The sequence below is a fragment of the Triturus cristatus genome, chromosome 11 (assembly GCF_964204655.1).
Source record: "Triturus cristatus chromosome 11, aTriCri1.1, whole genome shotgun sequence".
Lineage (NCBI taxonomy): Eukaryota > Metazoa > Chordata > Amphibia > Caudata > Salamandridae > Triturus > Triturus cristatus.
The window spans coordinates 1,147,944,540-1,147,971,881 of record NC_140594.1 but is presented as its reverse complement, the minus strand read 5'-3'; the positions used below and the strand labels follow the sequence as shown (position 1 = coordinate 1,147,971,881).

The following is a 27,342-nucleotide window of genomic DNA, read 5'->3' as shown; positions in this document are numbered from 1 at the left end:
GTAGAACAGGATTTAGGAGTTTAGGGTTACTAATTGTAACTTTCTACAGATAGGTGGAGATCTCCGCCACCAGACAGATATATCCCAATTGTTAGGTACACCAAATGTATTCAAGTTTGTTAAGCTAAAAAACTATTTACATTTTATGATAAAATATGTAAGCAACATAATTGGACATATTTATTTTAAATGTAGAATTAATTGAATAACATTTTGCACCATATCAAAGTAAATGTGCATTAAATATTTATTGATAAGACATATATTATTTAACATTAAAATAATACCCCTCATAAAACAATAAAAATCCCACCTATGTTAGTTTCTTTTTATTTTATGTGCTTTCCAAATTATTAAACGTTATGTGTAAAATTGTTATTACATTCTAATAATTACTTAATACTTTTTTTAAGTATTATACTAATATATATATAATATTTTAGAAATTATATATGTAATTTTTCCAAACTAAGCAAACTGTAGATATCTATTTAATTTATTTTTTAATAATTTATTTTAAAAGTCAAAATGAATGCATTTATTTTAACATTATTTCTTAAGGAGTTAGTCTAAGCCCCTGGCTCCATTGGCTGGAACATATTTAGACTATTTTGACACCTTTTTGGTTGTAGTAACTTTAGGATTGCAGTTTGTAAATAGCAATGTGTTTACTTACTCTTATGTGAGTGCATGTTTTGAATTTGCATGTCGATTCCTAAAGTCATCCATGCCACTCCATGAACGCTTTCCGTTTAAGTTAAAGTATTCCTCAATGTACAGCCACTAATCCCTGTTCCCCCCACATTTTGCACTAAAGTGTAGAGCTACGTCTGTGGAGAAATTCCCAATTGTGGCACAAATCTCTGCATAGAAAAGACAGTAGATGCTACTACTGTAGTACATCTAAACATGCTACAAAATGTAGTTTGGGAAGTGGTCCCATAATGAGGAGAAAACATTTTTGCTCAGTAATCAGTGTGGACTGACCGATGGAGCGTGACCTGAAAGGGGTCTGGCCAATAAATGCACTCTCTGTTTAGTGGTGGGGCTTACACTGGATGGAAACAGCATATTTTCAGTCACCACTATGTTCAGTAAATGATTAGATTCCCTTTGCAGATTATATCTCAGTGGAAAAACTATTGGAAACAAATACTATCACGAAGACTCATCCATGAAGAAAATGTAGCTAAAACAACATTTATTTTTAGGTCAATATAAAGAAAACAGTACTAGCATTATTTTTTTTAGTTATCATTAGAACATAATGACATATGGAAGATGAGATACAAGTGATAAAAAAGTAAGGTTTACAGAATGGGATGCTGCCTTGCGTAGAGCATGGGAGCTACCACACATCCACCCATGGATTTTGACGCATTCCCATATTTACCAAGAATGTTAAAACTGGAAATGCGTCAAAATGCTATGTCTTCCTGATGAATATGCAACGAATAAGAAATATATTTATTTCTCGATGTTGTTTCCTTTTTCTATCTTTGGCATTCTGCAGCACACTTAGAAATAGGAAAAAGCCTCTTAAGATTGTTTTTGTGCAGGGAGGTGTCCCTTCCTGCACAACAACGATACTGCCAGCAACACACGCACACTTGCATTATGACTCAAGGGTGCCTGCATTGGAGCTGGGATGTACTGAGTGTGCCAGTACATAGAGGGAGCAGGATGTGCCGTATCTTGATAGTAATGGCACATTCCTGCCCTCTCCATTTTACTAGTGCAGTAAATTGTCTTGCTGTGTTGCATTGCATCAAAGTTTGATAACTCAGCCCCTGGGTCTAATGATAATGCTAGAAATAGAGTTATATTTAGATTTAAAGTTAGGCATAGGTTTAGGGTAGGTTTCAGGTGTTGAGTCAGAGTTAGGTTAATGGTTCGGTTTAGTGATATTGTTAGAGTTAGAATTACAGTCAGAGTTAGAGTTAGATTAGGCTTCAGGTGTAGAATCAGAATTAGGCTAAATGTTAGGGTTAGTGATAGTGTTAGAGTTAGAGTCAGAATTACAGTGAGCGGTAGCAATAGTTTTTTTAATAGTTCAGGTATAGAGTTAAGCTAGTGGTTAAGTCGAGTGACAGAGTCTGAGTTAGAATTAAATTTAACAATAGAGTTGGTGTGAGAGTTAGGAGTAGGTTTAGGTTAGGGTTCAGGTTTAAAGTAAGAGAATAGGTTTAGGTTAGGGTTCAGGTTTAGAGCAAGAGTTAGGCACAGGGCTACACTTAGTAATAGAGTTACAGATAGACTTAGAACCAGGCTTAGAATTAGGAATAGTTTCAGGTTTAGGTTAGGGTCCAGGTGCAGAGTCAGAGTTAGGTCAGGGGTTACGTTTAGTGATAGCATCAATTATGGATTTATGTTAGGATTTGGCTTAGAGATTTTGTGGACATTTTGGAGCATTATAATTATAAATTGTATTATTAGTAGTTGTAGGGTGAGGGTTAGAACTAGGCCTGGGAATAATTTTAAAATTATGCCATAGTAATCAGAGTCATTTTGGTAATTTTGCATTACTCTTCGATGCAGAATTACCAATAATTAAGCGATTACACCCACTTGCGTAATTAAGAGTTATCTGGGGGAAAAACACACCTACAACAGATTTAATATGAGGGAGCAGCTGGTTGAGCGGCTCTTCATATTGTTTCAATTCAATTGTTCTTTATTTCGGTCACTTGGACCATAAAAGAATTACAACATAAAAGAAATTCATATCATTGGAATACAATAAAATTTACAGTTAATTTAGCAATTTGTAAAACCATCATTCGTTCAATAACTTAATACACTGGGTGCGTCTGCGCCACATTGAAGTTAAAAATTTTGCCAGTGCAAAAACAATTGGGGCAGACAGATCACTTTTCAAGATCCTGTAGGCTGGATGATAGTGCCTAAAACCCAGGTTCCTCAATATTGGAACAAGCCAGTAATTTCTTGCTTTCCTGTATGCTGGACAGAAGAATATTATGTGTAAGTCGCATTCCCTCCAATAGTCGCACGCTGGGCATTGGAGTGAGCTCTCAACATTTGTCCATCGTGCAGTGTGCGCTTTGAGAGGAAGGGTGCCATACCGCCACTGCAGAAAAAGTTTCCTGGAAATTGGGGGCACAATATTGTCAAGAACATCCTCCTGCATATATAAATCTTTTACCCCCAAGAATTTGCCCGTCAAAGATCTCTCCTCTGCATTGGTTGTGTTAGTGCGCAGTTGATATTCATAATAAACTTTTGAGAGAGACTTTCGTGAAATTCTGGGGCAGATATTTTCTGGGTCGGACCATAGATTTTGCCTGCCCAATGACTCACATAATTGCTTGACATGTCTGAGCCAAGGAAACCGTACAGGATTGCTCAGTTTCATTATTTCCTGAAGCTTGGCACTGAAATTAGACAATTCTGGTACCGACCATAGTCTCTGCCAATACAATAGCGGTTTCAAACTTAATTCTTCCAAAATCGGTCTTAGGCCTAAGTCCAGTCTCAGTGGTAAAAGAGGGGTGCTAGACGGGAGGCCTGCTAGTTGTCTGATAAAATTGTTCTCAGTGACCTGGAGAGTATGAGTGGCAGAATGCCCCCATAATTCAGCACCATAAATCACTGCCCCTTTAGCTTGCATCCTGTAGATCTGTAGCCGAGAAGAAAATGGCTGATATGTCAAACCACGGGACATCCTTGCCAGACCACCTGTCATTTGGGTTAGTTTGAGTCTAGCCTTAGTGCAATGTGAGTCCCAAGTCATAGACTCATTTAATGTTATCCCAAGGTATTCAAATTTGGAGACCCTTTCCAGCCTGATGGGTCCTAGTGGGGGGTTGGGACGTAATTTCTTGGGGGGGTTGAAGATCATGTACTTGGTCTTCGAAGCATTGATCTCCAACCCCCGGATCGCACAGAAATTTGCGAATCCATCAAGGATCCGTTGAATGCCCATTGGAGACTTTGAGAGCAACAGGGTGTCATCCGCAAAAAGAATAGCAGGTACCCCTGTGCCTCCGAGTCTAGGAGCATCAATGTTTTCCAGCGCATTTAAATGATCGATCACCCCGTTGACAAATAGGCAGAACAGAGTCGGCGCCAGCACACAGCCCTGTCTGACCCCCCTGTCAACGGGGAATCGGTCAGTCAAGGTGCCCCCCCTTCCAAACCTCACCCTTGCATAATTCCCCGAGTGGAGTCTTTTTAAAATGACTAATATATCGTTGGGAACCCCCATGTCATCCAGAACGCCCCAAAGTTTGTCCCGAGGGACTAAATCAAATGCGGCACGTAAGTCAACGAAAATAGTATACAAAGTGCCACCTTCTATTAAAACAGTTTTCCAATGAATGCAATTTAATCTAAAAATCTGATCAATGGTGGAGACTTTCCTCCTAAAGCCAGCCTGATATGTGCTCAAGATGTTTGATTCGTCCATCCACTCTTGTAAGTGATTGAGAATCAGTCTCCCAAATAATTTTTGGGAGACGTCTATGAGACTAATTGGTCTGTAGTTGGCTGGGAGCAGAGGCGAACCCTTTTTGAAAATTGGGACGATCTCTGCTCCCAGCCAAGTATCAGGAAGCTTCATGCCCTTAAGAATAGAATTAAATAAAAACACAAAATATGGTGCCCATACTTCAGGTTCCTGTTTAAACAGGTCTCCCGGAAGGCCATCCAAACCCGGTGCCTTTCCTGACGCCAGACCCATAATGGCTACTTTAACTTCTTTGAGTGAAAGGGATAGTGACGAACTCAAGGATATACTTGTTTGTGCCTGGACAGGATCGATCACCGTCCCCTCTGATGGCATATATAGGGACTGGAAATGGTCCTGCCAGGATTTAGCTGAAATGTTTGGTTCGACCGCAGAGACCAGCTCTTCTGAGCCTGTGTTTACACAGCGCCAGAATTTCCTTGAGTCTCTGCACGCCAGATGTTTTGTTAATTTCTCCCACTTTTCCTGTTCCCATTCAAGCTTTGCATTTGTAATTAAGAATTTGTATGCCTTCCTTTGCTCACTAATTTCGTCCCGGTCATGTCCGTTCTTTATTAAAAATAGGAGGTCACTTTTGGCCTTCCTACAGGTGGAATTGTACCAGAGGGGACCAGTGATAGTCACACGGGCCCTGTGGGGATTACTAGTTAGAATTTCTAACACAGAAGTGGTGAGATCTGCATGTAGCTCACCCAGCTCCGTGAATAAATCTATCATGCTAGTGCCACTATTTAAGACTTGAGCCTTCTCTAACAAGGGGGTAACTAAGGCGTACAACTTGGGGAGCAACCCTTGTTTCGTTAGTATCGTCTCCCATTTTATTCTTCGCCTATTGTTAGAAAGAAGTAACCCAGCATCTGGAGACTCTCCATCCCTTTTCAAGGGTTCAAGACCCGCGCAAAGAAGCTCAAGCTCCAGAGCATTATGGTCACTATCCTCTCTTAGCAATATACGAAAGTCAGAGAATAGGTTTAGGTTAGGGTTCAGGTTTAGAGCAAGAGTTAGGCACAGGGCTACACTTAGTAATAGCGTTACAGATAGACTTAGAACCAGGCTTAGAATTAGGAATAGTTTCAGGTTTAGGTTAGGGTCCAGGTGCAGAGTCAGAGTTAGGTCAGGGGTTACGTTTAGTGATAGCATCAATTATGGATTTATGTTAGGATTTGGCTTAGAGATTTTGTGGACATTTTGGAGCATTATAATTATAAATTGTATTATTAGTAGTTGTAGGGTGAGGGTTAGAACTAGGCCTGGGAATAATTTTAAAATTATGCCATAGTAATCAGAGTCATTTTGGTAATTTTGCATTACTCTTCGATGCAGAATTACCAATAATTAAGCGATTACACCCACTTGCGTAATTAAGAGTTATCTGGGGGAAAAACACACCTACAACAGATTTAACATGAGGGAGCAGCTGGTTGAGCGGCTCTTCATATTGTTTCACATTTAGAGCTCTTTTCTTAGCACAAAATGAATCCTCACATCTATTTTGCTGCAAATCTTTCTTTTTTTCATAACTCTGTTTATTGAATTTTATAGGTAAACAGTAGCATATACATCCTGCATTATTCTCATGTGTCATCACTAGGGGGGGAGGGACCCTGACGCTTAATAAACGCATGACATTTAGACTTCAGAACCTGATAAGTCAAGCACCATACAAAAGCTAGTTATCACAATATCAGAGAGAATTCTCCTCATGGACATCGGGACCTTCACTGGACACCTCACCCATTCCTCTACAGGAGTGCCAACCTGACCATACTTTTTCCCATTGGGTGGATACCCCCTACCCAAATAGATTGTCTTTCATTTGACATACACCAGTCCATGTCACATACCCATCTCACCACAGTTGGAGCCTCTCTTGAACCCCACAAGTGTGCTATGTTGCATTGGCCACCGCAATCCCCAAAGATAACCATATTTTCTCATATCTCGGAGATGGATCCTCACCCCATATGTGCAAAAGACAAGTTTTTGCTGAGTCCAGGATTTTTACCCCCATGACTTCCCCAGTATGTTTCTGGAGGGCCAATAGCACCGTATGATGGGGCAGGACAACAGGATGTGAAAGAATGTGCCCTGCTCACCGCAGCCCCGAAGGCAAAGGTCTGTAGGGCATTGGCCCATTGCTTAGACAGCAGTGTGGGAGCAAGATGCACAGTTGGATCTATCGTAATCCCGCATTTGTTGCCCCTTCTCGTAAAGCCCCGAATGCTTCTTCCCACTCCACATGCCCACACTCCCCGATGTCCCACTCCCCAGTAGCTCTTAAAGTGGCAGGAGGTCAGGTGAATTGTTAATTTGTTTCTTATATATGAGTGAGACAGTTTTTTCAGGCAGGGCTTCAGATAGAACTCTGTCCCCCAACAGAGAGGATGCCAGGACCGGGGTGTGCTGGGGATGCGTGTCGTGAGTGCATGTTTAAGTTGTAGCGATCTAAAGGATTCCGTGGGTGCCAAATCATATTGGGCTTGTAGATCATCCCAATCAAGCACATTGTTCCCCCCCCCACATGTCGCCCACTGTAGATATATCTCTATAAGGTTCCACTTCTTGAAGCTCTGTAGCCTTCCCTCTTCTCTAAGGAGGTCACTACACCGCAGTGGGGCCATTTCAAAAGCACAGGGATGCATCATATTAATAACAATACGACGTATCCCTGTGCTTTCCCATGCGCTGGCGCACAACTCGCTGCCATGCACCAGCGCAGACACACTTGCTTCAGTTTGAAAGAGTGCCTGCGCTTTGGGGATGATTGTTTTTGTGCAGGAAGGGACACCTTCCTGCACAAAAACAAACATTAATGGCATTTTACTTTTTCTATGCATGCTGCTAAATACAGTAGAATCGAAAGAGGAAAAAACAAGGAGAAATAAAAGCATTTATCCTCATTACACCATGTTTACAAGGCCATGAAAATTCACGCAGGGTGACTTTACGTGGGCTTGTAAATATGGACAAGCTCATTGCGCCGCCGGTGCGTCAAAGAAATTGGTGCACCTGCAGTGCAATGGGCTTGGACATAGGCCCCTTGGTATCTGATCCTTTCTAGATTTATAGACACAATTTAAACAGCCAGCTGGGAACCTGTTCCTTCTGTATGAGGTATATCGCCGTCATGAACTTTCAGACCACCCACGCCAACTTAGCCAATCCTATGACGTGTCCATTTTGTGATGATTTAGTACAAGTACATAGCATCAAGGCCGTCTTGGTCCTGAGGAAGTCTTTAGCTGAAACATGTCAACCACATTTATACATCTTGTTTTGTTATTATTTTTAAGATACACACTAAGAGACTTCAATATTATATATTTTCGTGTAGTTTGCTGCATGATCTTGGAGTTTTAATATTTTGTGCATCGTTAAATTTTTCATAATGTTACTTAAGGTAGTAGGTTAATTCAGTGGATGGGTTCTGTTTTATTTCATCAGTTTATTGATTTAAATTCCCCCCAGGACCTACACATTGCTGTGCGGTATTTCCCATGCTCCCATGTGGTTACTGGGGTTTTACCTTTATTGAGACACTAGAAGCAAACATACCCAACGATGGATAAAATCAATCGCCAGCAAAACTATAAATATCCCTAAAAATAAGGATTCACTTTTGGGAGATGCTGCATTGTATGAAAACCAGATCAGTTTTGTATTCATTCAGGTGCACTGATGCGGCTTTGTATTCTCAGATGACATTACGTCCGGTTCCCATATTTACAAAGATAACATGAATATTTTAACTGAAAGTGACTAACCTTGCACTCTGCATCTGTGCTGTTGAAAGCAAATATTGAAGCCAAAACCAGAATGACAGTTCTTTTCGGGATATTAGCTGATGGAAGTAATTTGAACATATTTAGTGACATGCATTATAAAAATGCAACGTATTTTCACAAAGCAGAGGAAGAAAGCTGACGCATTTTTGAGCTATTTTGGACTTACCTTTACTAGCCACGGGCACAAAAAGCGAGCTCTGCTCTGAACACGTTTCTCCCTCGTACCCAGCGGGGCACGTGCAGATCTGATCCGCGCAGCGCGCGCCCGAGAGGAGACACGTTCCTCCGTTCAGGCAGCGGTTCACGTCGCACTCTGAAGAGCAGCAAAACGTTCCATTTCCTGCAAAAATGCAGCATATGTCTGCTTAGGTTTAAGGTTTAAGTAATGGATAAACAATGACATGAAAAACAAGCACTGACAAAGCCAATCAGTCTCGGGTGGTTCTTTAAAGGAAGCTTTAGAAGGAGAAGGCAGGAGGAGAGATGACAGGAGCAATAGCAGCTGCTCCAGGTATCCTAATTGATGTCCATGGTGTGTCTAAATAGGGGGTTTTCCAAATGTCCATAAATGTAATTGACAAAGGGTTCACAGGTTTAGTGGGTGTATGCGTGAGTAGCTCACAGGTGGAACTCAGTCAAGTGACCCCTTGTTGTCCACATCATCTCTGACATTTTAATCCCCTCCTATTTATTTATCCAGCAGCACTTTGCAATCCGAGACATTTGATTTGAACTTTATCAATCAACAATATTGCAATAAAGGCTCCGAAGTTCTCTCCCCCCCCCCAAAAAGAAGCTTCTTCAAATAGTACATTTACCATTATTAAATGCTTAAATGTTTGAAATCAAAGCAGGATTTTGAGCTTCTTTTCCCGTGACATGAGAAGCACCCAGTTTTTTTTTAATTGTACCCTTAAATTCAAAGTAGAAATCTACCCCAGCATGCCCCCATGCCCGATATAAAGCATTGTGTGAACCCCAACAGCGGCCATCTGTGAACGGGTTTCATTAGAATATTAGAAATAAATTCAGAAATGACTACCATATATTTCCACATATCCATAGGAACAATCTTTCTAACTGTGGGTGCACACACATTTTTGATGTCCATATTTGAATACATTTGTAATATTTGAACATATGCGCATACATTAGTGGCATCAAATTTGAATACTTTTGTTACAATATTAAAAACGTATTTCTAAGTACCCTCCGCGGATACAAACACCTTAGCATTTGTGCAATGTCATCTTGAAATGGGTAAAAAAAAATCTTAAGATGGTTGCCCGCTGATAGCGAGGTGGGCACTGAAACATTAATTAAAAATTATGTGGGAAAGCGTATGCTCAACAGGGAGGGATAGCATAAATGCCAAGTTTCTCACCGCATCCTAACATGCAGACTTCACAATGCAGGGATCCGGGACAAGGCCCTAGACGGGACCCGCTCATCCCTCTCCGGCAGAACACAGCGGGTCAGACTCCCTCCCTTCATCTCAGCCCCTACACTGACCGCATGAGGTGTCCCTCAAGGATCCTCCCTCAGCCCCACATTGTTCAACATCTACATGGCTCCCCTCGCCCCCATTGTCAGAACCCATGGGCTCAACATTGTTTCATATGCAGACGACACCCAACTCATCCTCTCCCTATCCAACAGACCCATCGCGGCCAAACACAACTTTCAAGAAGGCATGGAAGTAGTCGCCAAATGGATGAAGAGCAGCTGTCTGCAACTCAACATGGACAAAACAGAAGTACTCATCATGGGCCCACACCCCACTGCCTGGAACAACACCTGGTGGCCCCTGCCCTCGGAAGCCCGCCCACCCCCATGGACCACGCACGCAACCTCGGAATCATCCTGGACTCCGAACTCAAAATGGACCACCAGATCAACTCAGTCGCATCATCCTGCTTTCACACCCTCCGCCCCCTACGCAAGACCTTCAAATGGATCCTCCTCGAGCACAGAAAGACCGTCACACATGCCCTCGTCACCAGCAGACTCGACTACGGCAATGCACTCTACGCTGGAATCAAGAAAAACCTCACCCGCAAAATTCAAAACACCCAGAACACTGCCGTCAGACTAATCCTCAACCAGCCACTACACTGCCACATCACCCAGCACCTGCGCACACTCCACTGGCTCCCCATCAGGGCAAGAATCCCCTTAAAGGTTCTCACCCACCCACACAAAGCCCTTCACAACACCGGACAAGCATACCTGAATAGCCAACTCACATTCCACGCACCCGAAATAACCCTACGATCAGCCCAGCTCTCCTACGCCGTGGTCCCTAGCACCAGGAATTCCAGATCAGGAGCCCTCTCTTTCTCCTCCCTCGCGGCCAGAGCCTGGAACGCCCTCCCGCTCCACCTCAGACAAACGACCTCACTTCCCAACTTCAGGAGTGACCTCAAAACATTGCTCTTCGAAACATCGCCTCCTTGATGGACAGGACCCTGTGCCTCCCCCCCCCCCCAGCACCTTGAGACCCTTACGGGTGAGTAGTCACGTTTAACAAACCCATGATTGATTGATTGATTGATGTCCATGTGTGATGTGCTGCCCCATTTCAGGGTTTTCTTCTTTGAATTGTGGGACATGTAGTCTTGTTTCATAATGTAATAAACAAGAGTACAAGTCCCGGAATTCAAAGAGAAATCCAGACTGGAGTCACACATCATGCATGGAGTTCAGAAACTTGGCAGGGCTGAGGTAGAGGGGGACAAGAAAGTAAAGGGGAAGCAGCAAATGGAAACTGAGTTATTAAACTCAAAGGAAAAGTTGTTCTCTGAAAGCAAGCCATTTCAGTGGAGGAAGGATACAAGTCAACCAATCAAAACACTGCGAGCCTGTGTGACCCTGGGTGGGGCAAATGCAAGAATAGGGAGAAAAGTCATCATCTCAAGAGAAGACAAAATAGGTAGACAACAAAGCCATCTACGCATGAGCAAGGGGCATCTACAATACATTCAAAATACAATGTACATATTTTAACAATATATTGCATTGCTTTAAGTTAAAACTGCAATTAAACTCCTTTTTTATTTGCAAAATCATAAACTGGACTGGAGATTCAATAGTAAATATGACATCCTAAACACACACACCTACCACATTATTAGTTAGGCTGCATATACAATAATAAATCTGTCCTTCTGCCCCATCCCCAAATGTATGCACTAAGCCCAGTGTTAGTTAGACCGGAGCAGGGTCCAACCTGTCCGATAGGGCCCATGGGAATGCCAAACGGGCTGGTGTGTCGCTTTATACTGCTGCTTCCCTGCTATTACCACAAACATTGCCTGCAGTAAGAACAAAGGCATGCAGTTTCTTATATCTTGCACATTAGTTATACAGCATTGCTTTAAACATTCAATACCGCCTAGATTTCAACATTGCTGTAGCATAATAAGAAGCACGGAAACAATGTTATGAACATATGGTATCTTCCCTTGAAGCCACTTTCTCGTCCCTTATCAAAGTCCTTTCCGGAGACACTCTCTCATCCCCGCTCACTGTTATTAGTACCTCCCTCACCCACATTTTTGTTCCCAAAAGCCCTCAAGATGAGCCAGATCATGCATTACCTTCTTAAGAAATCCATATTTCACCCTGTTAATCTGCACAACTACAAGTTCATCAACCGTGAACCATTTATCAGTAAGGTCATCAAAAATAAGCCTATACTTAAAATTACAAGATTACACAAGCATTTTCAATGCAATAGGTCTCGCATTTACGAGAGTTTAAGCTAGTGGCATTGTAAATGACAATGCCTTTTATCTACGTTTTAAAAACTAAAACAAAAATAAAAGGCATTGTTATTTGCAATGTCAATGGCTCAAACTTGCATAATTGCGAGACCTATTGCATTGCAAATGCTTGTTTCTTTGGCTGGCTCTAAAGCCAGGCATACAATGGTTTTGTTATAGGCATGAGTTCTTGAATGGGCAAGTTTCCACTCTAGGTAGAAGTTCCTACTGTATATTAGGGCCCTTTTTGCATGGCACATAGACAGAGTGTACAGGATGAAAAAGTAATCAGAATGTGTGTTGTTTTCGTGGGACCCACTATTTGTTTAAATGTTACTTTCATATAGAACTCAGCACCCTAAAATGATTGGATGCATATCAGCTGTCGTTGAGCTCTAAAATATGTACAGGCTCCACATTGGATGCTGTGGCTATTAAAAGGGAATACTAACTTTTTTCAGGGAGAACCGACCGATACTCCCTGTTTACAAAATAGAGAATGTCTTTCTAAAAGTGACTATTACAGGGCTCCCTCATCTTCAGTCAACCTTGCCGGGTGATAGAGGAACTTCCAATCCCTGCAACACTTAGCAATTTCATTTTTGATATTTTAATTTCAAAATGTGCATAACTGCCTGTTTTTTGTACTCCTAAGATATTCGGACTGGAGAAAATTAATATCCTGGAAACCGACATGCCAAAGAGCCAATGGAATTAGTGTTGTGAGCTCTCAAACAGATGCACAAAAATATAGGGTCCTTATGATAATATATGATTTTTTGCAGCAAACGTTTTCATTTATAATTTTCATATGGCTTAGATTTGCACATTTGGCTTACAGAATACATTAATTCTAGCTTCATTTTGTAGTTATTGATTTGTTCATTTGGATCCTACACAAATTGAGATTAGTTTTGAAGATTAAGGCCCTTCCCTGTTTAACCTCACCTCCATATAGTTTTCATAAAAAAGGGCAGTAGCCTGTGCAGGACCCAGCAGCCAGATTTTTCTAAGCACTTCTTTTAGGGTGTACTGCTTTCCTTGTGTAATTGAATATATGACTTAATTTATGCAGATACAGATACTCCTTCACCCAGGTCCTCCTAGAAAATAACATCAGCCCAAATTGGTTCTTATAGTTCAGTCACACTGTAGTTTCTCAAGAGGAAACCTGATTTAAGAATAGCTTTCATTAAGGCCTGTGTGAAAAAAAAAAATAGGAAGCTATTCTGCAGATTTTGCTCAATAAATCTAATTTTGTACCTAGACACAATCTCACTGACATCACTCACTACTTAACTATTATTTCTAGCAAACGTATACCATTTTAACTAGGGTATTCCTGTAGCCAAGTCACCCACACACAGTAAATGCACTAGCCAAGTACTCCCAGCAGATAGTATTAAGGGTCTCGAAATCCTTTCAGCCATCTCTGTGCCGCGCTAGGCAGGCACTCGGATGTGTCCCTTCACCACATATGACAATTTCTTTAAACAACTGTTCCTATCTCTGCAATTTCCGTGGCATTTTCTGGCTGCAGTACAGAGCTAATTAATACAATTATTCTGTGGATTTCTTACAATCAATACAGCCTAGAAGTGAAAGCCAATGAAGAGATAGGAGCCTAAAGTTGATAGGATCCTTTCAATTCAACTCAGCCACAAGCATGCTGCCACATTTTAAATACACTCGAGTTTTGCAAGCTTTCATAGACAGGCTCGGATAGGTTCAACCGCAGCGTTCAGGGATCAAATGCGCAAAAGAATATGCAAGACTAATGTGGTAGGGAACAGAAAATCAGCAGGGAATGTATAAGGAGCTTTAGAAATGGGAAGGGCTGCTTTTAGAACTCCAAGGAATATATGCTCCCTGTAACCATTCTTCTATTATCATTAGATCCAAACATAATGTAAATGCAATGCAATAGGTCTTGCATTTCTGGGAATTAGAACTTTTGGCGTTGTAAATGACAATGTGTTTTACCTACGTGTTTTGGTTTCGAGTGGATGTATGTAGTGTGGAGTGGAATTATGTAGGTTTAATTGGAATTGTGTGGAGTGGTTTTCTATAGTGGAATTATGTGGCATTATGAGTAGTGGAATTGTGTGGAGAGTAATTATGTAGTAGTGAGTGTACTGGAATTATGTGGAGTGGGATTGTGTGTTATAGAATGTAATTATGTGAAATGGTATTTTGTGTTGTGGAGGGGTATGTAGTTTTGTTTAATTATATGGTGTGCTGTTGAATTTTGAGGCATGATGTGATATTATGTGGATTGGATGTATGTGGTGTGTTGATTTATGTGGCTTGCTGTTGAATTATGTGGCGTGGAATGGAAACGTGAAGATATGAATTGTGTGGTGTGGAAGTGTGTGACACTCAGTGAAAATATGCTGATTAGTATTATGTGACATGGTGTGGAGTGTATTTATGTGCATTGTGATGCCAAGTTTTAAAATGATGAAGCATAATTTGTGTGCTCAATATCTGGAAACGTGCTGCGTTCTTCAGTTATGACAAGGCTGAGTTCATATGTGTTGGGGAGACTTGCTAAATTTAGGGCCTCTGTGTCACGCATGTTCATTTTCCCAGCTGTTTTAGTGCATCTTTACAAGTTTGAAAACTAAAAAATAAGGCTGATGCTGCCTCTGTAATACAATTGCTGAAACTCAGTCAATCCTTCACTAAGAGGTCTATAGAAATGAATAACCAAAAAGAATGGCATCGCTTTAAGTAAAAGCATTACAAGAACAGAGATGCAGGGAGGATGTGATCTGCCCACTGCTGATAATGCTGCCCACAAATCATTTTTCTTGAATGAAGAATGCTTTTTTCCTCCCTAAGATAATATAATCATTAAAACAGTATGATATGTGGCCCTTGTTCACGTCAGCCCCAACAAAAAGGTGGGTAAAATAATGTTTGGGCCTCTATGCCGATATCAATGCTTAATTCTCCATTGAAACCGACTGCAGCGCCTCATAATGGATATTATTGGAGGGAGGGGGCAGGCTGTGTTCAGCATTGTGCTCTTCCTATCTTGAAAACCTCAATGCTCTACGAGCCAGCAGAGACCATGCCCTTAAGAGCCAGCAGCCCTTTGTTATTTAGAGCCAACACCAGCTTTAGGCTGCAGCTTCCATGAATCAACACCGTAGTTATCCCATTTTCCAGCCAGCTTCGTAGTTTAAACCACTGACTTGCCGATCAACCTTAAGAAGGGAGTGAAAACTCATGCTCTTTCCAGCCAGAAGACTGCGTGCCCTTCCCACCTTGCAGCCCTAAATCCTAATGCAGCAGCCACACCAGCCCCCCTCTGTATAAGGGTATCAGATGGCTCCATTACACCATATAACACATTGCTCCAATCCTGGATCTCCATTCAAAAAATGCATTCTGGGAGTTGAAGTCTTAGCTCACTCCAGTTTACCCAATGTAACGAACCTAAAAACAGTACATTGTAAATGACAAGAGCAACACTGGAGCACTGCATCTCGGAGTCACCTTACCTAGGCAGTGACAAGTTCATGGTGTAGCGGTAAACACCCCATCCACAAAATTCCAATGCTAACCTCATCACAAATCTCTTGTTTTTTTACATCAACCATGTCCATGGTGAGCTTGGTAGAGAAAGACATTTTGCTCTGCCACGAACAGCTGATGCAGCTAAGATTTGAGACTTCAGACCTATGCTGCGCTGCACTCCCTCCCCTGAACAGAGATCACCAGCCCCCCGCAGGTCACCTTAATCAAGTGTAAAAAATCCTCAAGGCCTCTACATCCCACATGCCCATTTCTCCCATTGGATGTACAAAGACACATCTCACAGGATAGAAAACTCATATTGGTTCACGCTGGAATTAAATTGAGAAGAGGAAGGAGAGGCAGGGTACGTTGAATAGACAGTGGTCATGTGTCAGGTGCTACATTTGGGGCTATATATAAGCAGATTGTTGCTGTATCACTGGCTGGGGTACAATCCTTGTTTGTATAATGTGCTAATGACTTGCCCTTCATTATGGCACACAGCGTGAAGAAGAAGCGCGAGCGGAAGAGGGTCTGTGGTGCATTAGGTTGAGGTCTGTCTCCTATTACTGTGCTGTCTCACTGATGTTCCCCATTTACACCAGTGTGAGCTGTGAGACATACTGCATGTCTGTGTACCGTGGCGACAAGAGACACGAAGTGACAGTAGAATAAAAGTGCACGTGTACGGCACTGGGTTTTTATTGTGCACACTTTTAATCAGTGTTTGTTTTAGGATGGCATCCTTCCGAGAGGCGGGGGTTTGGTTCCTTTGAAGGGGGTAGAGTTAAGTGCCTGTGACAGTGCTACTGCCGGGAAGATCTTGCTGCCCAGTAATGGCGGCGCACGACGGGTGATGCCCCTGGGTAAGTGCATTCATTGCACGTGGGTGCCACAGACCCATAAACCAACCGCTGGGCTCCCGACTGAAGCAACAATCACCCAGCCTGAGCTAAACTGTCCTGAAGTGCAGCTAACACGGATTTGTGAAATCCTTTCACTGACTCTAGAACGTTTTGTGCAAGGTCGCTAAAATGCATGCCAATTACTACAGCGCGGAGTAAGAACAAGAGAAGGGTGCGCTATAATTATGCCGCGGTCTAGTAAGGGTTAATAGACTACATTTGTTTAGTGTATTCCTTACCCCCATAAAGCAAAAACCCATTTTTAAAGCCTGTGTTCTCCAGTTTAGCTGTTCAGGAGTAACAACATCAGGTTAAAAAAGTTTACAAGTACTCGAAAATTAAAATGTAAAGAGATAAGGTAGGTGTCCAGTATAGCACAGTAAAAGGCATCATGCACGTTTTATTCCATTTCACCACTTGAGGGAAAATGCACACACTGGATGCACTACGGAGATGCTCGCAACAAGGGTTCCCAGTCCCAACTCCCTGGATCCCCCCCAATACCCTGGCACCAGTGAGAGGTGGATCGGAGGAGGAGCCCACCCTCCCTCAGCACAGCTGTACCTCCAGGTCACTGCCCATCGCAAGCATTGCATGGCCATGTGTCCCGTCAGATGAGATGCATCCCCCCTATAGAGAAGAGGCAGGGAAGCATCCAGGAGATGGCAGACTGTCACAGGAGGAGGAGGGGGAGAGTGGAGCAACTGGCGAACCATAGCCAAATAAGAAGACATGAATAGCGGAGCAAAGACGGGAGAAAGGAAGAAAAGCAAGCGGCAACCGTTACCGGGGGGGGGAGAGAAGCGCGAGTTCCTGCGGAGGCAGAGTGGACAGAGTAAGGGAGGGTGAGGGTTGGCTCAATATGGAAAGGAAAAAATTCAAAACACACCATGAAGCTGACGGCGCGTCTGCTAAAATACAAGCATTGCTAGCACCGTGCTGTCCAAAACATGAAGCACGGTGAATATAACAAGCATTGGCCGCACGCGCGCCTCGCGCTTTAAGTTTAAACAAGCATTGGACGCGCGAGACGCGATGGTGGGGGGGTGGGGGAGAGAAGCACGAGTTCTGATAAACTGGTGTGAAATAGCAGCAGGGAAGGGGGCGGAGAGGGGCTACGAGGGAGAGCGACGTAAAGCCATATGGCTGCTTTGCGCGCGTGCACGCCTCGTGCACTGTAGCTCTATGCCAGGGGAAGCACTTTCAAAAACTCACTTACAAAATGTCTCAAAGAGACAGCTTTCGCTGTCTCAGCGAGACCTAATAAAGGCTAACCATCTCATGCATGACTGCCAGAAGGGCTTCAGATCATGTAGTGATTTTGCAAATCATAGATGACAACGTCTTGACCTCAGATATAGATGATCTCTGCCTCCCATACTTCTCGACCTATCAGGCTCCTTTACCACGATTAACCAACCCATTATCATCTAAGCCCTGATGTTATGAATGGGATTCACAGACAGTGCCCCTCACTAGTCCTCCACCTACCAGCCCAGCCAACATTAGTTCATCTATGTATTACCCTTACTAGTTATACGTTTGACATTGTGATTCTAAAAGGACCATTCATTCTCTGGTCCTTCATGTCACTGAACCCATAAATGTGATCTTCTACCTTGACTCAACCTTACCCTCTGGACAAGTTGGAAATATGTTAACTGTTAACTCTTCCACTGCTCTGCTCCTAGGGCAATATCCTGGCCGTCTGTAAGTGTCTTCAAAACCTGGCACTTTCAGTTTCCTTAAGTTCATTGGTCATAGATAGCAAATGTTCCTCAATGCCAGAATAATAGGCCTGGGCTAAAATTCCGTTCCGGTCGCGGAAATTGCAATAATTTGACGTTTTCGCGTTCCGCGGAAAGCGCGAAAATGTCAAAATTTCCACATTCCGCAGCTTAGCGATAATTTGTTTCTTGCTCGCGCTGTAAAATAATACATTCTCGCGTGCGCGCGATCGCCTTATCTGAATCCCCGCGTTCGCCGACAAGTTTTCCCGATCCGGTCGCGTTCTCCATGAGATGTTGGATTGTTGGTAGCCATTTGCGCTGTCTCGCGACAGTTCGATCCAGCAGTGACGTCATTTGTCGCGCGATCACGTCTTTCTTCTCGCGATCATGCACCGCGAGACAACTGAAAACAAGATGGCCGCGCCCGCGAGCAACCACAAGGGTAAGTTAGCGAGCCGCGACCATGCAGAAAATACCGCGAACGGGCGGGAAAAAAACTTCCGCATCTTTGCGATATTTCCGCATGTTTGCGGAGATTTTTAACATTTTCTCGGTAATTTGCGAAAGTGAATTCCGCAAATTCCGCCCACCCCTACAGAATACCCCAACGGGTATCATGTCATGCTCAACAAATCATTTATTCATTCATCTGCCCATCCATCCATATATATATATGTATATATATAATATATTCCCTACTGGCGGACGCCAGTAGGTAGATATAGTCAGGACCTATTTTCCATAGGAAATCCGCAACATTCTATTTGGAATAACGTTGGCGCTGATTGACGAATCTTCGCGAAATTCTCCAAACTTTTGGACAGCTCCGGTCCGCTCCTATAAACAAACGCGATAAACGCGACAAGGGGCAGGGTAGAAACACCCTGACGCCCTAGGCCTGCTCAGGGGCTCCCACAAGGACCCCCAGGGTCAAAATAAGAATTTAAAAAAATTTAAAAAAATCGGCGAGATTCGCGCACCCAGCGAATTTCGACCGCGCTGAATATTCTATTTTGCCCCCGGGGGCCAAATCCCGGGGGCATAATTAAAAAAAAAGTGTGTTGGGGGGGTCCCAATCCCCCCACACTGCCCCGGGGACCACCACCCCCCAGGGCTCCAAGATTGAATATGTCGGGGGGGCTCACGGCCCCTGCCGCAGCCCCGGGGACCGCCACCCCCCGGGGCTTCATTATAAATGGGTGGGGGGGCTCAAAGGCCCCCCAAGCACCGGGGACCGCCACCCCCTGGGGCTTTAAGTTAATGTATGCGGGGGCTCATGGCCCCCCCACAACCCCGGGGACCGCCACCCCCCGGGGCTTTTTTGTTTTAAAATAAAAAAAAACCTGTGTGGGGGGGCTCGAGCCCCCCCACACACCCCGGGGACCGCCACCTCCCCAGGGCACTAAATATTTAAAATAGGGGGTCCGTTGCGGACCCCCAAGCCCCGGGGACCACCACCCCCGGGGCTTTAAATTAAGTGGGAGGGGGGCCACGCAGCCCCCCACTGGAGCCAATGATGGCCCTGGGGACCGCCACCCCCCAGAGCCGGCTCCTGCAGTGTCCCGGGGTGCCAACTCCCGGGACACTGCTGTTTGCAATGACAGGGCGGGAGCCTCGCGGCTCCCGCCCTGTCATTGCAAACTGCTTTGCTTCATTGAAGCGAGAGCAGGGAAATCTGCTCTCGCTTCAATGAAGCAAAGACGATTGCTTTTCCACATGGGGATCAGCATGTTAGCTGCTCCCCATGTGGAAAAGCACTGCTGGCTCCCGCAGTAAGCGGGACCCGGCTGGGACCGTGGGGGGATTGGGACCCCCACACGGTCCCCAACGAGATGGCCAGGCCCCGGGGGATGGGGTCCCCGGGGCCAGTAGTGGCCCGGAAGGGGGGCCACGCGGCCCCCTCCTAAAAATTAAAAAAAAAAAAAAATGGCCCCGAGGATGGGGTCCCCGGGGCCTTTAGTGTCCACAGGAGAGGGGCTACGCAGCCCCCCTCCCTAAAAATATATATTTTTAGTTAAAAAAAGGCCCATGCCCCAGGGGATGGGGTCCCCGGGGCAGATTAGGGCCTTGGGAGTGGGGGCCACGTGGCCCCCCTCCACACTTTAAAAAAAAAAAAAAAAAAGGGGCAGGCCCTGGGGGATGGGGTCCCCAGGGCCAAAAAATAAGAAAAAGAAAAGGGGCTACACAGCCCCCCTTCTTAAAAAGAAGAAAAAAAAAACGGGATGGGAGGAGGCCACGCCCCCTCCTTTCATCACTCTGTAAACGCACCCCCTGGCACGTTTGCAGAGGGGGAACAAATTCCCCTTCAATACTGGGGGTCCCTGGGGGCCAACTAGCCCACCAGGAACCTCCAGTATGCACCAGGGGGCTGCGTTGGAGAGAGGTGTTCTGAGGCCACGCCCCTTTTTACACCTCTCTGCAACGCAGCTCTGTGGCACTTAATGGAGGTACCTGGTGTGCTAGTTGGACCCCAGGGGACCTCAGGATTCAAGGGGACTTAATCTCCCAACGTAAAACGCGCCACAGGGCGCGTTTGCACAGTGGTGAAGGTAGGGGGCGGGGCCTGAGGTGATACTGTGCAAACACGCCCTGTGGCGCGTTCTAAGTTGGGGAATTCATTCCTCTTCAATTCAGAGGTCCCCAAGGGGACAACTAGCCCACCAGGTACCTCCACTAAGCGCCACGGAGCTGCGTTGCAGAGTGTTGTAAAAAGGGGTGTGGCCTCCGAACACCTCTCTGCAACGCAGCTCCCTGGCGCATACTGGAGGTACCTGGTGGGCTAAGTGGCCACCAGGGGACCTCAGGATTCAAGGGGACTTGATCTCCCAACTTAAAACACCCCACGGGGCGCGTTTGCACAGTGGTGAAGGTAGGGGGCGGGGCCTGAGGTGATATGTGTGCAAACACGCCCTGTGATGCGTTTTAAGTTGGGGAATTAATTCCTCTTCAATCGTGAGGGTCCCTGGGGACCAACTAGCCCCCCAGGTACCTCCAGTAAGCGCCACGGAGCAGCGTTGCAGAGTGTTGTAAAAAGGGGCGTGGCCTCTGAACATCTCACTGCAATGCAGCTCCCTGGCGCATACTGGAGGTACCTGGTTGGCTAGTTGGCCCCCAGGGGACCTCAGGATTGAAGAGGAATTAATTCCCCAACTTAAAACGTGCCACAGGGCGTGTTTGCACACGTCACCTCAGGCCCCACCCCCTTCCTTCACCATTGTACAAATATTCCTCTAAAATCAGCCGAACTACGAATTCCGATTTACTCACCTGTAATCAGGAGAGAACCCAGTGCTGCATCTTTTAGCCCAGCACTGACCCTGAAAAGTAATTCTAAGCGTACTTACCAGTAACTTGTATTTCCTTCCATAGGAATCCATTGTGTGGTTTTCAGTAGAAAATTTTCTGTGTCCATTTGTGAAACATACAAATATTCCTCTAAAATCAGCCGAACTATGAATTCCGATTTACTCACCTGTAATCAGGAGAGAACCCAGTGCTGCATCTTTTAGCTCAGCACTGACCTTGAAAAGTAATTCTAAGCGTACTTACCAGTAACATGTATTTCCTTCCATAGGAATCCATTGTGTGGTTTTGAGCAAAAAATTTTCGGTGTCCAGTTTTTAAACGTACAAATATTCCTGTAAAATCAGCCGAACTACGAATTCCGATTTACTCACCTGTAATCAGGAGAGAACCCAGTGCTGCATCTTTTAGCCCAGCACTGACCCTGAAAATTAATCAAAGCGTACTTACCAGTAACTTGTATTTCCTTCAATAGGAATCCATTGTGTGGTTTTCAGCAGAAAAGTTTTGAAGTATCCATTTGTGAAACCTACAAATATTCCTCTACAATCAGCCGAACTACAAATTCCGATTTACTCACCTGTAATCAGGAGAGAACCCAGTGCTGCATCTTTTAGCCCAGCACTGACCCTGAAAATTAATTCTAAGCATACTTACCAGTAACTTGTATTTCCTTCAATAGGAATCCATTGTGTGGTTTTCAGCAGAAAAGTTTTGAAGTATCCATTTGTGAAACCTACAAATATTCCTCTACAATCAGCCGAACTACGAATTCCGATTTACTCACCTGTAATCAGGAGAGAACCCAGTGCTGCATCTTTTAGCCCAGCATTGACCCTGAAAAGTAATTCTAAGCGTACTTACCAGTAACTTGTATTTCCTTCCATAGGAATCCATTTTGTGGCTTTCAGCAGAAAATTTTCGGTGTCCATTTTTGAAACGTACAAATATTCCTGTAAAATCAGCCGAACTACGAATTCCGATTTACTCACCTGTAATCAGGAGAGAACCCAGGGCTGCATCTTTGAGCCCAGCACTGACTCTGAAAAGTAATTCTAAGCGTACTTACCAGTACCTTGTTTTTCCTTCCATAGGAATCCATTGTGTGGTTTTCACCAGAAAAGTTTCTAAGTGTCCATTTGTGAAACGTACAAATATTCCTCTAAAATCAGCCAAACTACAAATTCCGATTTACTCACCTGTAATCAGGAGAGAACCCAGTGCTGCATCTTTTAGCCCAGCACTGACCCTGAAAAGTAATTCTAAGCGTACTTACCAGTAACTTGTATTTCCTTCCATAGGAATCCATTTTGTGGTTTTCAGCAGAAAATTTTCGGTGTCCATTTTTGAAACGTACAAATATTCCTCTAAAATCAGCCGAACTGCGAATTCCGATTTACTCACCTGTAATCAGGAGAGAACCCAGCGCTGCATCTTTTAGCCCAGCACTGACTCTGAAAAGTAATTCTAAGCGTACTTACCAGTACCTTGTATTTCCTTCCATAGGAATCCATTGTGTGGTTTTCACTAGGGGTGGGCGGAATTTGCGAAATCCACTTTTGCAAATTATCGCGAAAATGTTCAAAATTATCGCAAACATGCGGAAATATCGCGAAGATTCGGAAGTTTTTTTCCAGCATGTTCGCGAGATTTTCTGCATGGTTGCGGCTCGCCAACTTACCCATGTGGGTTGCTCGCGGGCGCGGCCATCTTGTTTTCAGTTGTCTCGCGGTGCATGATCGCGAGAAGAAAGACGTGATCGCGCGACGCATGACGTCACTGCGGGCACGAACTGTCGCAAGACAGCGCAAATGGCTGAAAACAATACAACATCTCATGGAGAACGCGACCGATCAAGAAAACTTGTCGGCGAACGCAAGGATTCAGGTAAGGCGATCGCGCGCGCGCGAGAATGTATTATTTTACAGCGCGAGCAAGAATCAAATTATCGCCAAGTTGCGGAATGCGGAAATTTTGATATTTTCGCGCTTTCCGCGGAACGCGAAAATGTCAAATTATCGCAATTTCCACGAAATTTTAGCCCAGGCCTAGTTTTCACCAGAAATGTTTCTAAGTGTCTATTTTCACAAACTCAAAATATTCTTAAAAAATCGTCTGTAGGATTTAAACACATTCTTTCACCTGTTTACAGGAGGTTGGCCAGTGGTGGATCCAGGATCCACCACTGAGTAAGAGAAAGTAACGATAACACTACTTACCTGCTAAGTGAATTTTCTGCCATAGGATAACATTGGTGATTCTATGTGAAAAAATTTCTGTCAACTTTTAAAATGCATTAATATTCCTTAAAAATAACTACTGTAACCAAAACGCTTTTACTCAACTGTTTACAGGAGATGTCCAAGGACTGAATCTAGGATCCAGTCCTGTGGTTAGAAAAGTAATCCATAAAGTAACTAATTGCATTTGACTAGAAATTCCCATTGAGCTCAATGTTGCATTGTGTTTGAAATTGTGTTGCCCATTGCAACAACTGTAACTACTGTACTTAAAAGTCTTTTGCCTATTTGCTAAGTATTTAAACTAAAGTAATTCATTCTGAGAAAGTATATTATGTATTGTAATGTATAATGTAATTAAAAAAATAAAATATCTTAAAATAAACAGTTTACAAAATGTAGTAAATCAGTATCAAAATATTCAGTATAATACATTAAAAATTGTCATTTACAAAACGTTTGAAATTCACTGAAAAAAAACATAGGTTTCAGGCCTGATATAGTTAGGAATTAGCATTTAAAAAACCTTTGAAATTCACTGAAAAAACCATAGGTTTCAGGCCTGATATAGTTAGGAATTAGCATTTAAAAAAACCTTAGAAATTCACTGAAAAAACAATAGGTTTTAGGGGTGTTATAGTTAGCTGGACATTTCACTCGAACAAAACCATTGAAATTCCTCCGATATAGTTAGTTGTACTAACTACATCATGCGCGCCCGCAATCCACTGCTGATGATGTCACATATTACATCATTCATGACATGGCCAGTGACATCACTGATGACATCTCAAATGACATCACTGATGACATCACTGATGCCATCATCCACGTGACAATCAGATACACCTCATCACACACTAGTATAACCTTTCACCACTCACTGTAAAATACAGAGTGCCAGATTTAAAACCATTGACATACCAATACAAGTTTCTAAACACCCACTCAGTGATTCCTAGATCTATACACACATCTAATCACTTACCTTTAGATTCACTCATACATGCTATCAATGATCAATAGAACACTATCACTTATACACCTATATTGACATTACACACCAGCACACATCCTAATCACTTGTGAAGTCATCCTACTCACTTATGCAAACAATGGATCATACTTACTTTTACTTAGCTATACACTTATAAAAACACCACTTAATCTATTCATATAGATAATAACTCATACTTAGTGTGTTATAAAAACACTATTGCAAGTATACAGTTATCCATACAGGTACTCATACAATGACTGACTCTTATGTATACTTATTTATATACAACAACTGACATATAGAATGGCTTTTATTTTCCTAGTTTGTTGGACATGTACCATTGAGACATATATTGGCTCATCACCACACCCATAAAGATATTCACTCACCCAAACAACTGTTATAACATGTTTTAGCAAATAGCTATACCCCGGCACTCTAAAGTTTTTGTTAAGATATAAGATGTATATCACAGATTTTATCAAAAACAATTCAACAGTTCATTGTGGAAACACTACGGTGAAAATAGGTGTTATTCTGTTATCAGAAATTGAGAGCGCAGTATATGCTTTCCTTATTTAAGAGGGAAAAACATCATACGAAGATTCTTTTTTACAAGGTTTAATTTTCAGTGTGATATGATATGTTCATACAGTATACGATCAGCCGGGGTATAGCTATTTGCTAAAACATGTTAGAACAGATTCTCTCTTAGGAGAATTTCTGCCTATTTTTACATCTCTGGTAGTGGGATGTCTATCTACCCTGAGAGGCACCATAAATTGATCTAATAGTGCATGCTACTTACTACAAGACTTGGATGTGCGGCTGTTCAAACCACCACTACCAATCAAGAGTTTTTTTGTAACTGTTATAACATGTAGTTTTAACTTCATATACCTACTGAATCAACTATTCACACATCTTTGGGCAATCACACCCCCCCACCGAACCACACACACATTCACTCTCCCATACAAATACTCAGTTAACTAATCAATAAATAATATAGACTTTCACATAGCTAGTAACCAACTGGAGAAGCAGTTAACACAACAACTGACAAAGTGATAGAGATATTCACACAGTTTAGTCACTATCCAATATATTTAGTGAGACACTATAAATTAGTCAGGTAAACAGTCGATCACACTGCTACTAAATCTTCCATCCAGATATTTATATTTATATATCCACTCATTCTTCAATGCAAATTGCTATATATATAATAAATATTTAAATAACGAACCAAACCACATTCACTGGATGATGTCATCAGTGATGTCATCAGTGATGTCATTTGAGATGTCATCAGTGATGTCACTGACCATGTCATGAATGATGTAATATGTGACATCATCAGCAGTGGATTGCGGGCGCGCGAGATGTAGTTAGTACAACTAACTATATCAGAGGAATTTCAATGGTTTTGTTCGAGTGAAATGTCCAGCTAATTATAACACTCCTAAAACCTATTGTTTTTTCAGTGAATTTCTAAGGTTTTTTAAATGCTAATTCCTAACTATATCAGGCCTGAAACCTATGGTTTTTTCAGTGAATATATATATACATACATCCTTCCATGTATATGGTCACTTCCAGATCCCAGAAGCCCAGGCCACTTGCAAAATACTCCTTGGAACCACATTTTTTTATATCATCTTCAACCTCTCTATGGAGTCCCTTGGAATTTCAATCTCTGATAAAAACTTCAAAAGTCACCAATATGCTGAACACTTAAAACATTCTTTGACAAACTCTCTCTTGACCCATCATCCAACACCACAAGCACTGCCTGAACTTCATCTATTTCTCGATGTCCAGCACTTACCTGAAACTCAAATCCAGCAAGTTAGAATGCCATATGTTAAACAACAATTGAAATCAACAACTTCTCAAAACCTGGCTCAACACCATGTACCTGGACTGATTCAGCCTTCAACTATCACCCAGTGCCAAGTCTTTGGATTCGCTCTTGATACTGAACTTGTCCTCAAGGAACACGTCACCAAGAAGTCCAAGAAGGTACTAGCTCAGGCTAACAAAAGAAAGCAAAACTGTTCCTGATAGTGAGCGACTTTAGAACTGCCATGCAAACAGTTGTACTGTCACTTCTAGATGATGGCAATGTCATGTTCCACAGCCTCCCCGACACCAAATGAAAACTCATGAACCTCATCCTACAGGTGGCAGAATGCCACGCTGAGGGCTTAAAAGAATTACCCATACCACCTCCACCCTGCTGGAGCTGTTCTTACCTCCCAGCTCCATCTTTAAGGCCAGCAGGATTGTCTTGAAAGGCATCAACATCAATACATGTATTTTTTACAATATCCGATATGCCCCCAAGACAATCAACGATAACCATATATGCATGAGCTCCAACCTAAACCTTCTTCAGTTAAAAAAAGAGCTGAACACACATTTATTCAAGGACATTATATCTCACTACTGTAGTCTCAGTTCTTCCTCTGACTCAACAGCCTCCTTCTATTGCTCTAGGAAGATGCGCTCTAATTGTTTATTCACCATTGGCTGCCTCAAACCAACTGACAATTACAAAACACCAGTAAGCCTTTAAAGTGAAATATGGTTCTATCCTCC

The 27,342-nt window shown here is 43.1% G+C and overlaps 1 protein-coding gene across 1 annotated transcript in view; it reads right to left on the bottom strand.

Moving 5' to 3' along the window:
* Positions 1–27,342, bottom strand: part of LOC146788613 (receptor-type tyrosine-protein phosphatase eta-like) — a 192,513-nt gene that overhangs the window by 56,178 nt on the left and 108,993 nt on the right. Inside the window, exons 8-9 of the mRNA XM_085633183.1 lie at positions 8,438–8,611; positions 8,251–8,327 (exon numbers count right to left, since the gene is read on the bottom strand). Of these exons, the coding sequence (XP_085489309.1) occupies positions 8,251–8,327; positions 8,438–8,611 (251 nt within the window). The remainder of the gene's footprint in view (positions 1–8,250; positions 8,328–8,437; positions 8,612–27,342) is intronic.